General features: G+C 32.5%; 2 protein-coding genes across 3 annotated transcripts in view; both read left to right on the forward strand.

Moving 5' to 3' along the window:
* The first annotated feature begins 7,763 nt into the window (after positions 1-7,763).
* LOC128856735 (argininosuccinate synthase) lies at positions 7,764-9,329 on the forward strand. The gene is made up of 2 exons (XM_054092048.1): positions 7,764-8,233; positions 8,423-9,329. The coding sequence occupies exons 1-2, from the start codon at positions 7,820-7,822 to the stop codon at positions 9,251-9,253; spliced, it is 1,245 nt and encodes a 414-aa protein (XP_053948023.1). The 5' UTR covers positions 7,764-7,819; the 3' UTR covers positions 9,254-9,329.
* A 1,514-nt stretch (positions 9,330-10,843) lies between these two features.
* The window catches only part of LOC128858918 (protein ROP), a 29,391-nt gene continuing 22,147 nt past the window's right edge, over positions 10,844-18,087 (forward strand). Inside the window, exons 1-4 of one of the 2 annotated variants that reach the window (XM_054095498.1) lie at positions 10,844-11,037; positions 15,573-15,752; positions 15,822-15,977; positions 16,088-16,197. In XM_054095498.1, the coding sequence (XP_053951473.1) occupies positions 11,010-11,037; positions 15,573-15,752; positions 15,822-15,977; positions 16,088-16,197 (474 nt within the window). In that variant the 5' untranslated portion in view covers positions 10,844-11,009. The remainder of the gene's footprint in view (positions 11,038-15,572; positions 15,753-15,821; positions 15,978-16,087; positions 16,198-18,087) is intronic. The other variant, XM_054095499.1, reaches the window with a different exon arrangement.

The raw sequence follows: 18,087 nt of genomic DNA on the forward strand, positions 1-18,087 counted from the left end.
ATTTAATTATTTTTTATTTATTTATTTACTTATTTATTTGCTTTAGCGAGCAACAAATATTATGAAAAACAATTTATGATTTAAAAATATATATATTTAAGGAAAATAAACTTTCTTTGAATATTATTATTATTAATATTTATTGCTAGCGTAACATAAATTATTAAGTTACCATCATAAAGCACACTAGAAAAGTATTGTTTTTTTATTAATTTTATTTCATAAAAAATGTTTAATATCATATATCCAAATGTATATTTTAATATATAATACCAATATATTTTTTATAATGTTTTCACATACCTTATACATTTCTTTTTTTAATATTTCCCAAAAAAAAGTAAAGTAAAAAGTAAGTGATTTTGATATTTGTCTAATCCTCAGTTGGGCACCCGGATCTGGCCAGACTGGCTTATTCGTCTTTCGACATGAATTTAACGTATTTCTATTGTAGCTAACGACTTGAGTTTTCAGATAGCTTCCATTTTCTATCGATTTATGGATATAAACTTTAAAAAGGATGCTCGAACAAAGCGAAACACGGCTAAACCTAGGTGCCCAACCGAAGGTTTTAAAAAGGTGTCCAATGGAGGGTTAAGACGTTCTTTAAACTTTTTAAAATGTTTTTTGTATATTATTTTACATCTAAACATAAATTTAAAAAAAGTCGCATATTCATAGGTAACAAAACTTTTCACTTTCATGCAAATTCGCATTCAAACTACTTTCTAGATGATTGTTTGCTTAATTTGTTTATTTTTTCATAAAAAATTCTTTATCGAACCAAATATTAATAATAGAAATAAATATTTTAATTATGCACCTTTTTTTTTTATTTGGCTTTTTAATAATTTTTGTTAATACATTTTTTTAATGAATTGTTTTTAACTCTTTTATTTTTTTTAAATAAATTTTTAATATATTTTTTCATTAATTGTTTTTATTTTTATTTTTTAATTAATTTATTTTTTATTTGTAATACATTCAACAAAACTTCTAACTTTCGTGCAAATTCGCATTCAAACTACTTTCTAGATAATTGTTTGTTTAACGGTTATATTTTTCGTAAAAATTCTTTATAGAGTTAACTATTAAACATTTTAATTATGCAGTTATTTTATTTTATTTATTTATTTTAATTATTTTTCGTTAATTTTTATTTTTCCTATTATAATATTATTTTTAAATTAATTGTATTTAATACATATATTTTTTTTAATTAACTTTTTGTTTTAATTTTTTTTATTTAATTAATTTTTTATAATATTTTTTTAATTAAATTTTTTATTATATTTTTTTTAATTAAAGTTTTTATTATATTTTTTTAATTAATTGTTTTTTATTTTTTATTATTATTTTTCATTATTTGTTAAAAAATTTTTAATTGGTAACAAAACTTCCAATTTTCATGCAAATTCGTATTATTATTCGTATATTTTTTTTAATTAAATTTTTTATTATATTTTTTTAATTAATTGTTTTTTATTTTTTATTATTATTTTTCATTATTTGTTAAAAATTTTTTAATTGGTAACAAAACTTCCAATTTTCATGCAAATTCGTATTCAAACTACTTTCTAGATAATTCTTTACTTAACGGTAATATTTTTCATAAAAAATTTTTTATAGAGCAAAATATTAATTATATAATTGGGTATTTTAATTATGCAGTTTTTTTTATTTAGGTTTTAAAATAATTCTTTGTTAAATCATTTTTTAATTTTTTTAATTATAATATTTTAATTAAATGTTATTTTTTATAATTAATTGTTTTTTACATTTTTTAAATATTTTTTTAACAACTTTTTTATATTGTTTTAATTACTTTTCTTTAATAACTTTTTTAATTAGTTATTTCTGTATAGTTTGTTAGTTAATTTTTTTTTTTTTTTATATATTGCTTCAGTTAATTTTAATTTTTTTAATTAACTTTTTTTATATTTTTTTAAATTAAGTTTTTAACTTTATCTTTTATGTATTTTTAAATATTTAGCCGGTTTAAAAGCTCAGCATAGCAAGAATACACCCACCTTCTCCGCTTCTCTTTCCCTTGCGCCAATCAAACTTGCCTTTAAATAAGTAATAGAAAATTTTGTAACATACTCGTAGATGTACACAGCCATACACTCAAACGCACTCACCCATAATCTTATCGTCTACAAAATACTCACAAATACCAAGAGCATCACCAGCTTCAGTTCACAGCAAGTAAATAAATGTTTGAAATAAATAACAACATAAATAATCGCTACGAAAAAAATAGTACTGCTTCCCAAAGCAAAAAATATATAAGTAAAACATAATAACACGAAATTGTCAGAGGCAAATAACCCAATACGAATGCAATGCAAGCAATTTTGTAGTTCAAGGTTATGTCGAAATAACAGAAAAATGCTTCAGTAAAAAATTAAACAAATCAAATACACCACACAAACAAGCACCCTAGGTACCTTATAAAAAATTCTACATACATATTCATGTAAACCATATTAACGAAAATAACCTATGAAAATATTAGCTTCAATAAAAAAAAAATAAAAAAAATATTAAAAATTTTTCATTATCTACCGTTTTATTTTATTTTTCAATTGCCATAATCTAAAATTAAAAAAAATTGAAATAATACCAAAAGTATTTTTTAAACAATTTTATTTGCAACCATTCATGCCATATTCCTGGAAAATAAATATATTTTTTGCTGATTTCAAACACATACATAAATGCCTACAGCTAACTAAAACAAAAATAAAGAAAATTGTTACAGTTTCATTGAAAAAATTAAATAAAACTGCAACTGAAATTTAAAAAATTTATAATAAAACTTAAAAATCATCAAAAATGTGAAACTGTGCTAAATGTATTGACGAAATTGTTTGCCTTTCAAGCAAGTAAATTTCAAGAATGTCCATGTTAATTAGATATAACGAAAAAATAATAATAATAAAAGCATAAAACTATCAAATAATTAAGAAAGCGAAGAAAAGCTTAAATATTTATGAAGAAATAAAAAGCGAAAAATTTTGACGAAAAAATTTAAGATTATTAATAATTGAAATACCGATAATGAAAATTTATTATAACAAAACAAAAAATATTATTATAATAAATGTAATGCAATTCTCTATATACAAACATTTAAAAATGCTTAAATAAAAAATATTAAAAAACGCACAAAAAGTAGTTGGGATTTTTTTTCTTTATAGTAAAAGAAAAATATTTAAAAAAAAAATTTTTTAAATTACTAAAAAAAAACATTATTTCGATAAAAAATGTGCGGTAAATGGTAAAATGTACATTGTTATAAAAAGTGAATTTGACTTAAAGATGACGTGTGGTGAATAAATACCCACGCTGGAGAGAATACGCAAGGATAATATTTTTACAAGGTTGGTTTCGTATATCACTAAAACAAGCCAACGTGTTTTAAAACACATCCCAAGTGATGTCAGCCCATTAGTTGATTCTGTCAAATTCGCTCAGAGTCGAATAACGGTATGTTTTGGAGCACATCTTCTCAATTCTTTTCACCATGGGTTGAGAGAATACCCAAGGATGATATAAATGATTTATTTACACGATTTGCTCTTTAACTATGGTGAAAAAGAAAACTGTGAGGGAAAATTCGGCTGCCACATTACATTGGATTCGGCAGCCGAATTCTGCATAAGCATTTCACATATGGCGATGGATCGGCCACACTCTCATGAAGGGCAGGGAAAGCAGAAGCAGAACAACGTTGGAATATAACCCTCAAGGACACAGACGACCCGGTCGTCCACGAAATACCTGGAGACGATCTATCCTTCGTGATTTAGAAGCAGTTAACCAAACGTGCGATGTCGCAAAGAGAACAACTGTAAATCGAAAGAGAACTAATTTTAAAGTTGCTTAGCTCCTTTTTCTCTCATTGTATACTTATTCTCACTTTCTAAGGCATCTTCTCAAAGATGGAGGGTACAGATCTTTAGTTAAGTCCCTTTTTAATATAACAGAACTCAAATATCATATCAGGTCAGTTACATAAAATCCACCCTCACTCACTATTCAATATTTCGTTTATTTCAAGTCTAAAACGTAATTATTGTTTTTACAGACCACTTAGATCTAATATGAGCTTAAATTACTACAGATAATTATTAAATAAATTAATAAAAAGAGTTTAGAAATTTATAAAATTCATTCTTTGAAACCAAAAAGTCAAGCGGTATAGAACTCGAATCTCATTGATTACTCTTGAAACTCGGGCAATAGGAGCATTACTCGCATAATTCGTGTTAAGAAATTTAAGATGAAATGGGTAAGTGTTGCGTAGAGATCTAGTAAGAATATGAAAGTGAATGCAACGTAATAGGGATGAACAGTCAATTTCTCCTTTAATTACACTGAAAACAAAAGAGAGTGAGAGTATAGACCTAGAGACTTTAAGTTAATTAAAACAGACGGGAATGATAGGAAGGGATAGGATTTGAGAGCATATTTAAGGAACACCTTCTGTACACGTTCAATTCTCTCAATAGCAAATTGGTGGCAAGGCCTCCAGATAAATGTTGCATATTCTAATCTAGAGCGAACAAAGGAGTAAAAAGTAATTTGTGAATGTAAGGGTCCGAGAACATCGAGCTATTACGTCATATAAAACCTAAGATTGAGTAAGAAGTGGACACAATAAAGTTAATGTGACTGTTGAAAGAAAAATGTGAGTCAAAGATCACCCCTGGATCTTTGAATTCATAAACAGATTGATGTAAAGTATTATCAATGCTGTAAGATGACTGGAAAACCTTTTGAGTTTTGGCGAAAATGGCATGAAAACATTTCTTAATATTTAGAGAGATGCCAGAGTTACTGCATCAGCGAACGAGCGCATTAATTTCCGTTTGCAACATAGGAGCATCCTCATTTTGAGTCATATTGTTCAAAATTTGCCCTTCCCCCATTAGTTAAGACTAAGCTTTGCCTACCTCTGGGAGAGGGTGTGCTAAGAATGATAAAAGTGCGGCTTCTCTATTTTAAACGTTCTGGGGCAAGCTTAAGTACCAGTTTCTTCCATGGTGAAAAGAATTTTCTAGATGTGGCGAATATCAGAGCGTTAACCTTCTCTCAGCGAATTTGGTAGAATCAGCTAATGGGCTGACGTAACAGGAGTTGTGTTTACAAAAAAACAGAGGTATGCAATAAAAATATACTACCGAAAAAGATTTAGGAAGTATGTGTTTTAGATAATTCTTATTTTCCTTATCTTATTCAAGGAAAAGTAATTCTACCAACTCCATTATCTAATCTTCTTATGGAGATCTTCTACTATACATTCGATTATAGAACCTTTAAAGTTATCTGAGAATGGAAAGCATTTTCTGTATGGCCCATTCATTTGTGAATTTATTTATTTCCGTCTCTTGTTTTGTTGACTCCGCCATGACGTATTAAAACCGGTGACACGCCGTTGTTGGCTTATCTATTGCAATATATGTACGTAGATCGTATTTGTTTTTGCTCTCAAGTTTGTCAATTCTTCTCCTTGCATTGACGCAATCTCCGAGAGATGTTCGAAAATCTCTAATACTTTGGCAATGCAGATGTTGGGAGATGTTTATGTACAAACAAGTACTCGATTAGCGCAATGTAAGTTGTCGCATTTCATAATTTGAGAGGCTGGGGTTGTACAGCAAATTTAACAAATTGGCGATAAAAATTCGACCGATTTGTACGTCAACTCATCACATGACATGTAAGTTTGTGAGAGAGACAGCGACGCTACAATGGATTTTTAGCAACATAGAACCAATATAGAAGCATTACGGGGTACATAATCACAATAGTAAAAATGAAAAACAAATTATAAAACCATAAATGTATTTCGTAGCTATGCCCAGTAGAAACCGAAGTGACATCTCCCGAAACGTGACGAAAGTGACATCTCCCTCAACGGTATTATTTCGGAGCAATAAATGGGGTTTTTTTGATTTTTTTACTTTCGCATTCCGCGTTTAGGAGGTAAAGTAGTTTTTTAAGAAGTAATAGAATTTTTCGTTAAAGTTATATGAACTCAATAGTCCTGCAATGCTTGACAGTTTAATCAACACGTCATCAAGGAAGAGCTCAGAGGTGAAGAGCTAGGGATAAAAAACGTAAGCTGTCGCCACACTGTGGGCTGCGCCACGCAAAGTCTTTGCTGAGATTTAAACATCTCACCTCCCAAGAACAAACTCAGCATGCTTACTGTCTTTTTAGACTACCGGTCATTTTAGAGTGCGCAGTTATCTGTCTAATAACTTTTATCGATTCAGCGACCTATCTGCAAAAATACTATTACACTTTTGGGTCGAGTGCAATGCCATAGCGAGAAAAGAAGTAAAGATCCCGGCCTAGTACAGCTGGAAAAGCAGTACATGATCAGATGATTTTAGCTGCGTCTATAGTTTATTCAGAAAACTGGATGTGGACGAAGTACTGTGAAGAGTAGAAGGTACAAAAGAGAGTGTCTACAAACTAAGATGTTTCTACACAGAAGGATAGAGAGGAGTGGCAAGTGACTATATACTCAAAGGATTATAGTAGTTGACACCAACTTTCTTTGCCCAGAGCCCGTTCTGTCACTCCCTTCTGCAGCCATCAAAGCCACGGTTAGCAAACGGATTACTCTAACCCACAACCGAGCTTGGCAGGCTGAGGAGATGGACAAAACTGATGTTTCCTGTCATGTCCGATCGACTGTCGCAGTTCCTCCTTCACTAAGCAGAGGGAACTGTAGGAAGCTGGTTAGAGTGATGACGGGCCTGTTTCTATGGGCAAAGCACATGGAATAGATGGGCATCTCAGGCAGTGTACTCTGCCCAGCTGAGGATGAGGCGGCAGACCAGTTTCTGCGCGTCTGCTCCGCCTTCGAAGTCTTTGGCACTGATTAGTGTTAAAAAGCGACCACCTTGGATCCTTGGCACTACAAGATCTAATCAGATTTCTTCGAAGGTCGAGTAGATTTAAAGAAAATAAAAAAGGGAATCCGAGTGCAGTACAATGGATTTAATTGTGTCTGAGTGCTGTACTTACTAGTCTGTCCCGACAAAAAAAACCTTGACACACTGCAAGCATTGTGTAACGATGATATCTCAAGAGTGCAACGATGGCTGCGAAAAGGCAAAACTCGACTTGACGTAACATAAAACCGAATTGGTCCTTTTGAGCATACAACAGATGTGTGAGGAATCAACTATTACAGTTGGTGACCATAACATCACGTCCCAGCCATATATAAAATACTTAAGAGTGCTCATCGATTGCGTGTATGATATTCAAGCAGCAGCATCTACAGTCAGTAAGTGACAAAGCTACACGAATAAATGGTGCGCTGTGGAGGCTAATGCCAACATCGCCGGTCCTCGACCAAGCATATAGTAACTCCTACCAACAGTGACAAGCTCTGTGATCCTGTAATTTTAGTGGGTTACAGTCCCACACCACGGCTTCGGCCTCAGGCTTTTGATGCTTCACCTGCTCTACAAAGAAACAAAAGAAAATAGGATTGTACTCCGGCACTACTCGAAGTATGCTCAAAAGTTCTACTGGGTACAAACTCCTACGTATGCTACAGAGATCTGACAAAGTTCGAGACAAATAAAATTCCCTTATCATCACCCAAACTCAGAATAACTATCACAATCTATTAATTTTTACTCCTCTTATCAGGCAAACGCACACGCGCTCACCTTTGAAATTGATAAAGAGTAAATACTTGTTGCAAAATCTTGATTCCTCTTATTTGTCTCAAATACGTTCGAATGGTAGTCGTGAAAGTTCAGTTCTACCCCAACAGTTGTGCATTATGGTTGAGAAAGTGATTTTAGCTTATTCCGGTGGTCTGGATACCAGCTGCATCCTGAAATGGTTGTTGGACAAGGGATATGAAGTGATCTGTTTGATGGCCGATGTTGGACAAAAGGAAGACTTTGAGGCGGCACGTCAGAAGGCATTGAAAATTGGCGCATCTGATGTCATTGTTACCGACGTGAAAGAGAAATTTGTTGAGCACTACATCTGGCCAGCCATTCAAATGGGCTTGATTTATGAGGAGCGCTATTTGTTGGGCACCTCATTGGCGCGCCCCTGCATCTCCGTCGCGCTAGTCGAGGCGGCTAAAAAGTATGACGCCAAGTATTTAGCGCACGGCGCCACCGGCAAAGGAAACGATCAGGTGCGCTTCGAGTTGAACGCATATGCGCTGCTGCCTCATATTAAGGTGAGTATTTTCAAGGAACTTGAGAGAACGTATGTAACTTGTGCATGCGGATTCTCCATTTAGAAAGAATATAATTTTCATGAAATCTAACTTTGGCTGCGAAAGGCGGACTCAAACTCTAATCTAACTACTCTCATTTCGTATCCCTTTTCGTGTGTTACATAATTTCATTTGCCTTTTTGTTCGCAGATCATTGCACCGTGGCGTGATGATGAATTTTGCAAACGCTTCCAAGGCCGTTTGGATCTCATCGAATACGCCAAAAACCACGGCATACCAGTGAGTGCGAAACCAGCCGCCCCTTGGAGTACAGATGCCAATATCATGCATATCAGCTACGAGTCTGGCGTTTTAGAAGATCCCTTCCATGTCGCACCCGAATCACTGTACGAAATGACGGTCGATCCAAATACCAAGGCACCAAAGTCACCCAAACGTGTTTCGGTGCACTTCTCCAGCGGTCTACCCACCCTCGTCGTCGATCAATCGACGGGTAAACAGTACACAAAACCTTTTGAAATTCTGCAATTTCTGAACGAAGTAGGTGGCGCCTACGGCATTGGACGTATTGATATTGTGGAGAATCGTTTTGTAGGGCTGAAGTCGCGTGGCGTCTACGAAACTCCTGGCGGTAATATACTCTTCACCGCCCATCAGGATTTGGAAGTATTCTGTTTGGATCGTGAAGTTTTGCGCACCAAGCAAATTTTACGTAATCGCATGGCCGATTATGTGTACAATGGTTTCTGGTTCAGTCCGGAGGCACAATACGCACGTCGTTGCATTGAAATCTCACAGGAACACGTAAGCGGTGAGGTAATTGTTGAATTGGCACCGGGTTATGCGCGCGCCATTGCACGCAAGTCGGCCAAGGAGTCGGGTGGTTTGTACAACGAAGAGCTGGTTTCCATGGATGTACATGGCGGTTATGTGGCGAACGATGCGAGCGGTTTCATTGCCATCAATTCGGTGCGCATCAGGGAGCATGTGCGCGCTTTCGGCGATTACAAATTGAACTGAAGTGTGTGGGGGGAAGTGTGTATTGGAAATTTTGTAATAAAACTATAAACTAAAAAATAAAAATCCTCAAAGTATACTTAATTAATTTTTGGTGAGGCTATGCATGAAGTTTCTTTTGAGGAGCGGAGACGGCACTTTTTGGAAATCCTCTTTAGTTCAAACCAGCTGAGTTTGTTAAGAAATAGTTATTTTGCTCGTTTTGCTCAAAAACTTTTACTTTCATAAGCGATTCTATAGCGAAATAACCATAGCTGCGACGATAAGAGCGTCAATCAAGAATAAGTAAAAATACAATAAGTAAAATTTCTGACGCTTAATCTTCGTGTAGTTCCGTGGAGATGAATAAGACCCAAAAGTCGCGTATTATGAGCCACTCAGTAGCTGGATTCCAAGTCCCACTATTTATCATTGTGACGAGGTTCTAACTGATTGCGGATGTCGATAGATCCAAACAAAATCCAACATACTGAGAATCGGGTTCTATAGCTTCCTTTCCTTCACAGAAAGCACTACAGCGATAAGTGAAAAGCTATGAAGTACAGACAAAGCCCACTGAATATCGCAATCTATAGCCTCCTCCTAACACTTCAGCCCACAAGCTCCATCAACATCACGGCAGCGCATGGGTAATTGCTGGTATAAAAATAAAACCAAAAAACATCCCAAATATAATTAATTAAGATATATACAACTTTCGTGTTTTCAATATTTAATTATTTTTATTATTTTTTTTTTTATAATAGTTGCTTTACATTTTTATGAATTTTAGGACTAATTTCTATATTAAGGAAAGTTCTTAAATATAATAATAAAATAAAATACGTGCACATATATTTGAAAATTACTATACTGTTTTCCTTCATCATCATCATTATACCATCACAGTTCGGGATGAACCATTGCTTCCGTTAAATTCGTCTCCACGTCACTCGGTCATCAGCTTTTCAGTTATGCCCATAGCTCCAAAGTCGCCTTCGATGTCATCTCTCCATTGTTTTCTCGGCCGGCCTCTTCTTCTGTCGTCTTGTGGATTTGTTTCGAATCTCTTTTTTAGAGTTCTATCGTTGCGCATTCGCAAAATGTGAGCGTACCATCGAATCCTTTGCGGATTGACGTACTGCTTGTTTTCCTTTCTTTCTATATTTTAGATTAAAAGAAAAAAAAGGTAATAAAAATATAAATATTTTTTTAATCAAAGTATAACATTATTTTTACATTTCTATTTATGTGCGGGTTCACTTATTTATCCTAAAAAGATGTGTTTTTAATGCAAAATTTATATATTGAAAATTTAGTACATATATTGTTATTATTATTTTTATTATTTATTAGAATAATATAAAATATTACACTAACTTAAAAATAAAAAACGAGCACACTAGCTACTTGGGCCTTCGGTGAACAGTATATTGTTAATAATAAATTTATTTTAATTTTCGCTTAAACATTTAAATTCTTTTAATTTCTCGCATCTATTTGTGGAGCCACCCTGCACTCAGTTTTCCCGACACTGAGCTACCCTGTACGATATTTGTGCGGTGAATGAAAATGTCAATTTTAACCGATCATTTCTATCGATTTTATTACTCATCTCTATACTTGCATTGCAGCAAAAATTAGTGACATTTTGTGGGTAGTAGAAGCAAATTGGAAAATTAATAGCACCTAAATAAAAGTGTAAAAGGATTATTTTAGTAATTTGTGTGCGGGTGCAAGACGGAATCATAACGCGGCTGAGGAAAAAAAATCGTAAAAAATGGCGTTGAAAGTGCTGGTTGGGCAAAGTAAGTTTCCTGCAAAATATGTACTTGTGTAGTGAAAATTCACAAATTTTTGCGATTACAAAAAACCACCTGAATAACGATAAGAATAAGTGTGCTGGAATTTCATACAAATGAATTAGTGCGTATGCGATTAATTTGCATATAATCTATTTAATAATTGTGAAAATGGCATTTGCAAAAGTATTTCCGCCTCAGTGTTTGGTAATTATTGATTTTCCCCCGTTTTGTATGCCCCCGGAGTGACCTTTTTTCTTGCGCAGCCCCACTTTACTGCGCTCAGCTGGAGCCACCACATAAGATACATGCACATACACATACGCCTATACGTTCGCTATTGGTGTAGTTCGTACAATTGTGATATCGAGTGTAGTTTTTTTGTTGTAAATGTCGTTAATGTTGGTATGACGGAGGTGGATTATTGTTGGTCTTATCATTGCTTTATATGATACTTGTACTTATCCTTACACCCACACTGCCCTATCTATCGCCTTTAAATATCCTACATTGCCGTGCGCATAGTGAAATTATCAAAATGTATTGAAGAGACGATAATCATACATTTACTCAGAGTGGCGGATATGAATTTATTTTTAGGAAAGCAGTTGTTTTTATTTGGCTTGTTGTGACGTCATTGAGGAAAGCGGCATAACTCAATTTCTGTTGTACACTACACATTTGTACATATATTTTCAGTGCAGCAAATGAGTTATTTTCATTGTTTTATTTACCGACTCGGCGTATGTTGCACTAATTGTTTTAGAGCTGATTTGTTATTATTATCGCTTTGTGTATTTGCTTTTACTATTCGCAGGTTGCAGAATGAGTCATTTTATGATGATGCATACATACATATATTTGTAGTACAGTTAAAAGAGTTTTAAAACCACCTTATTAATGCTTCTTGATAAAATTAAATTAAAATAGGTGCATACGAAAATTTTAGCACGTCGAATAAACCCAGAAAATTTTAAAAATGTCTAAAGGCTCAAAATTAGAATTCCTCAAATAATCAATATGCACCATTAGACCTACTAAAAGCTTTAAAGATTTTCTGTAATCGAAAATCAATTACTGGCTCATAGCCAGCAAAACGCATACGCATATCATATTAAGCAGCCTCTTCCAAAGCAAAAAGGAGTACCGCAGGATGCACTAAGTGAAATGCTTTGTGAAGTTTGTGCTTCGGTACAACGCATTTCCTAACCGATTCAGCATTTTTGTTAAGTACTTTAAACCAGTTTGCAATGAATCACCAGGTTTTTGTTTTATGCATCATTCATGTACCTTGTTTGCATATATGTTATAAATATATATAGAATATTAAGATTATTTATTAACTTATTGAGAAATTGGAAACGAAGTCACAAAAATATTTAATAGAAAGATTTAATTATAATATGAGTTTCAACATTCTCTGCTAAGGCATTAATTTTGTGCCAATCCGTCTTTTTCTTAGGATGATGAAGAATTTTTTAAGAAATTCCAAAAATTAAATTGGCCGCGTTGATTAAGATTTGTCCGTATTGCCTTCAAAAATTTCTCAAATCTTCCACTAAATCCTTCCATTCGACCACTGGTAGTTTCGCTCGACTGGGTCTCGTCATGGAAGTGATTCCCTAATAGCACTGTGACATCAGTCTTACTGAACTACTTTTGTGATAAAATAGGTCTGTTCATGAAGCAAATCCGTTTTGGTGTTCATGTACCCAAAAAACTTACAAAGTAGGGGAATGTGAGAGAGCAAAATGGCATTTCGTTTTGAGGGGAAGTTGCACATTTTTACTGGATAAATTTTTACTTGTAAGAATTTGAGAAAACAGCTAATGGCAAAGTAAATATTGTATAAAGACGAATTAAATTATTAAAGGCGAATTGCTAATGGAATGTTCTTCATCTGACAGCGATGATGAAATGGAACAAATTATTGCATTTTATTTGCTTTTTTTTTAATTTAATACGAGGTAGCTCAAGTGAAATTTTTTTTAATTTTCGTGTTTTTTCCTGCCAACAATTTAAGCAGCTACTCGTAAAACTTGCTAATCGTTACTGGTTTTGCGTTAATGTACTTTTTATGATATTTTTCTCTTTGAGAGAGAATTCTCTGAAATTAAGTTACTGGATAATTTTTACATGAACACAAGAATGATAGAAAGAAGATTGCGCCCATCAGAGCGTACGTGACGTCACGTTTGCAGAGTTGTGCAGTATTGCCAACCATTTGCTCTTCGCAATAAATTTAGTGTTTTTTTATACCGAAAATGCGACAATTTTTAAGTTTGGTGTTTGTTTCTTTTTGTTTTTAATTTAAGGCTACCGAGACTTAAGTTGAAAAAAAACTGTATTATTATAATATACAAAAGAAGTTTAAAAAAGGCCACTCTGAGAAGATTTTAGTGCTAATGAAAAGTTTTTTACTCTTATAAAATTTGATAATTTGAAAGTGCAAATTTAATTTTTGGCTCCATTTAAGGCTATGCAAAAATATTAAATGCCCCTCTCTCAACTCTTCTTAAGAGTGAAATTCTTTTAACACATTTTAAAAAGCCTTTGAATTTATTGAATGCGAATCGAAACCATAGAGGTGTAATCGTTTCTTCCGGTCATCAATCCTTAGTGAGACATAGAGCATCAAGAGGTATATTCATAGTAAAAATAAGCAACAAAATACCAGAAAATACTAAAGAAACCATACTGACATTTTTACAAAAAGAGTACCTTATCTATTTAGTTACATAACTTCAAATATAGCAAAAAAGTCGTTCCCTTAACGAAAGAGTTTCGCTTAACAAAAAAAACTCATAAATTAAATTGAACATAAGCATAACACATTTATTTAAAAAAAACGCACATTCTACAGACAATTTGTCACGCATACAAAGTTCTTACTTAACACAATAAAAATTTCGTGTTTTATTTTCTTTAAATGGGCATTTAGTGCGTTTTTATATCCAAAGCTAGGCAACTCTGCAGTAGCGAGAGAGAGATTTGACTGCCGAAAGCAGAAGAACACCAACAACACCGGCAATCGCGGGCAATGCCACCAGATGTTAAAAAAAAGTAAAGCTAAATAAAACTGAGTGAATTATTTAAATAATTATTAAAAAATGTATATTTCACAAAATTATAAACATGACATTTTAATTAGAACAGCTAGAAAAATGTAATGAAGAAAGAACTAAAACTCCGAGACAAAAAATAATAAAAATAACAAAAAAAAATGCTAAATCAAGTTACGAAAATGGTAATCTGGCCATACTGGAGCTAAAATCACGTAACTAGTTGTCAAATTCGCTGAGCGCAAAGTAACGGGACCACGATGGGCGCCATCTCATTATTCTTTGCATCATGCATGAACAGATCAAATATCTCTTTTAATCGGGAGGTGAAGTTCAGCGCACAAGGCGCATGGTGAACAGATGTAGCGGACCGTTATTCGGCTCTGAGCGAATTTGAGAGATGAGCTGATGCCACTTGGGATGTATTTCACAAAATTTCGCTTGTGGTAGTGGTAAAAATCAACAACAACAGACCGAATGCCGTAGAATCCAAAGAGCCCCTCAATTTTTATTTGTTTTTTTTTCACCATACCTAACGAGCAAACCTGGTAATCTATCATCCTTACACAAGACGGCTACTTTACTGAGGAGGCAGCTCTTAATTGGGAACATCCAACGGCAGCCACTGAAATGCTCTCCTAACCGTAATTAAATTTGTTGCGAAAGCAAAACCAAAACTCCAGTCCTCAGGAGGTTAGGTCTAATAAAAAGGGTTGAGCATTTTTCTCTTTTTTTTTTTGCCAATAAATTTAAGACTTTCCGACTTATGTTGTATCAAAATTCCTTCATTTCGTTAGATAACTCGTGTCCATTTTTTCCATTAAAATCAATTATGAAAGTATTCATCTCTATTGCTTGAAAACTCTAGCAAATCAATTCCTAAAAGCTGATAATCCTTGGTGATAGGACTGTACTAAACGGCGGACGCTTTCTTGATCTTCTGGCGCATTATTATTGTTTTGATAGAACACAAAACCCTTCCTATTCACAACTCAGGCCAATTTTGATCGATCACCGCTTCAAACTGGTCAGATTTTTGGGTTTCTGCTGGAATGATATTGCAGCGATCAACCCAGCAGACCCAAGCTGAAAATCGAGCCACATTTTAGAGACATCACCCCAAAGCCAACTTAACTTTACCCAACTCAACTTTAAACTCAAAAATTTGATCCACCTGAATCAGTATTAGATGCCCCGCATCGAGACAAAATTAATACTCGTTCCCACGACAGTCGGTGCTACGTGACCGGAACGACCTGGACTTATAGCCGGCCAAGGACTGTCACTTCAGCAACATTCGCTGTGTATGCATGGGGAATATTTGTGCTGCTACAACAAATAACAACAACAAAATTAATATTCTTACAAACTCGCGTTCCATAAAAATAAAAACGTTTTTGAACGTTCTTGTAGATCTTATATCCACTATCGCATTCTATATTGAATATTAATACTCTTTCGCATTCTCCCCATTTGTAGAGATTATGAACGAGGTGGTGAAGTATAAGCCACCACCACCGAAGAAAGCAGGCGCGGTATCGGCTGCTGCCAAGGCACCGGGTGGCATGGAATGGCGTGTACTGGTCGTCGATAAGTTGGGTATGCGTATGGTGTCCGCCTGCACTAAGATGCATGAAATTAGCGCTGAGGGCATAACCTGTAAGTAAAATAATTTATGTGCATATTTGCCAACATACCATCTAACTAACTTGTCCACATTTTTTCTAGTGGTGGAGGATATCAATAAGAAACGCGAACCGCTTCCCACAATGGACGCCATTTACTTAATAACACCATCGGATGAATCAGTGCGTGCTTTGATACGCGATTTCGAGAATCCGGCTAGGCCGATGTATCGTTATGCGCACGTTTTCTTCACCGAGGGTATGTAGAATTAGTATATAATTAGTTGTTTAAAAATTTGTTTCTTTTTAATTTCATTTATGATATTGATTTGTTAATATCCGATAAAAACAAATTGAAAATTCTTGCAGCAATACCTGAAGACATATTCCATATGTTGCAAATGCGCAGCGACATTACACGCAAATACATACAGACATGCAAAGAAATCAATATTGCATTTTTAGCCTATGAGGACAAGGTAGAAAAATATAATTCTCAAAAGCAAAGAAAATTTGTATGCCAAGGCAAAATAAAATATTCTATCAAACTGCCTACTAATTAACACTTAATTAACCTACTGCTTTTGGGGTCATGGCATGTGATAACCGTCTGCGTCTCGGCAGATTTTCCGAAATACTAAACTCGTTCTATGTGAAATGTCAGAAATTCACTTTGCGCAATACTATTTTCCACTATAAAAACGTGTTCACGTCCTGCAATTAACTGTTTATGATTGTCATAGAACGGACATGACCATTTCAATATTGCATACGGTGTTTGCCATTAATATCGCCAAACTAATAAAAAAAACTAATGAAAAAGGGTACATGTGTTCGTGTTTATATATATGTATATACATGCTTTCGAATATTTATAGTATAAAATTGAAAAATTCTGATTTTCTACAAATCTCTCCCAAGCTTCAAAGCTTACCTATAACGTATTGCTGTCTGCAGGAATATTATTTTACATATATAAATCATAGATAATTTCTCTTAATATGGTTTTTATACTGCTGTACATATAATGAGAATTTTTTACAGCGAAAATGGTAAGCGAGTGACGCTGAAAGTTTTTTTTTTTATTTCTTAATTTCTATTAAGCATTAAACTTTAGCATTAAGTTTGTACAATAAAAGAAGGGCTTAAAAAAGTTGTAATACGGAATAGTTTGGAAAATTAGTTAGTTATAAGTGAAAAAACTTAATTTTTGTTTAAATTATGCTTTTATTTATTTTTTATTAAGAAAGTTGTACTTATAGTTAAAACTTAATTGCAACTAATATCTAAGCTATGGCTGCGGTGGCCTTACGCTAATTGTTTAAATTAATAAATTATAATTAAATAGATTTTTAACCTATCCTTAATTTTGAATAAGTAAATAACTTTTTTAGAATTTTTGAACCCCGCTTACTTCGCGAGGATATTCAATTTTAGATTTTGAGTCAGTGTAAAATTTTTCGTATCGCTGCATCATAATACAAGTTTTTATTTTCTAAAAGGATTTTTATCTCTCAGATGAGTTCTAAAATTACATTATTAGTGAAACTACCAATAATTATTTTTCGCAACGAATAGTTGTTATTATAATTGTATATTTCACTAGTTTTGTTATTTATTGTTATTAATTTTATTTTTTTTTAATAATTATCATTATTTATTATTATTATAACTTTTATTATTACGATTTATTATTATATTTTTTATTTTTTGTTTTATTATTATTATCTTTTTTTATTTTTTTATTATTATTAATTTTATTATCATTATTATAATGTTTCACTTGTTTTTATATTTATTATTATTATTTTTACTTTTACTATTCTTACTATTTTACTACTATTACTATTACTATTATTATTTTTTTATTTTTTATTATTACTATATTATTTATTATTATTATTATTAAAAAATTTTATTATAACTTTCTTTTGTTATTACTTTTTGTTTTTATTATTATTTTTTATATATTTTTTTATTATTAATTTTATTATCATTATTATTATAATTTACTAGTTTTGTTAATTATTATTATTTTATTTTTTATTTATTTTTATTTTATTTTTTATTCGTATTATTTTTTATTACTACTATTTATTATTATTATTATTACTAAAAAAATTTAGTATACTTTTCTTTTGTTATTTTGTTTTATTATTACTATTTATTATTATTTTTAATTATTTTATTATTATTAATTTTATTATCTGTATCTTTACTATTGTTATTGTTACTTTATATTTTTTATTTACTTATTTTTGCAAACAGCAATCAGTTTATTGATTTTTGTGAAGACCAACTAATACGCCCTAAATATTCTTTTAGTTTTATTTTTAATATAATCTACCTATTTATTTATTTTGTCTCAT

This window comes from Anastrepha ludens, chromosome 3, assembly GCF_028408465.1.
Source record: "Anastrepha ludens isolate Willacy chromosome 3, idAnaLude1.1, whole genome shotgun sequence".
Classification (NCBI taxonomy): domain Eukaryota; kingdom Metazoa; phylum Arthropoda; class Insecta; order Diptera; family Tephritidae; genus Anastrepha; species Anastrepha ludens.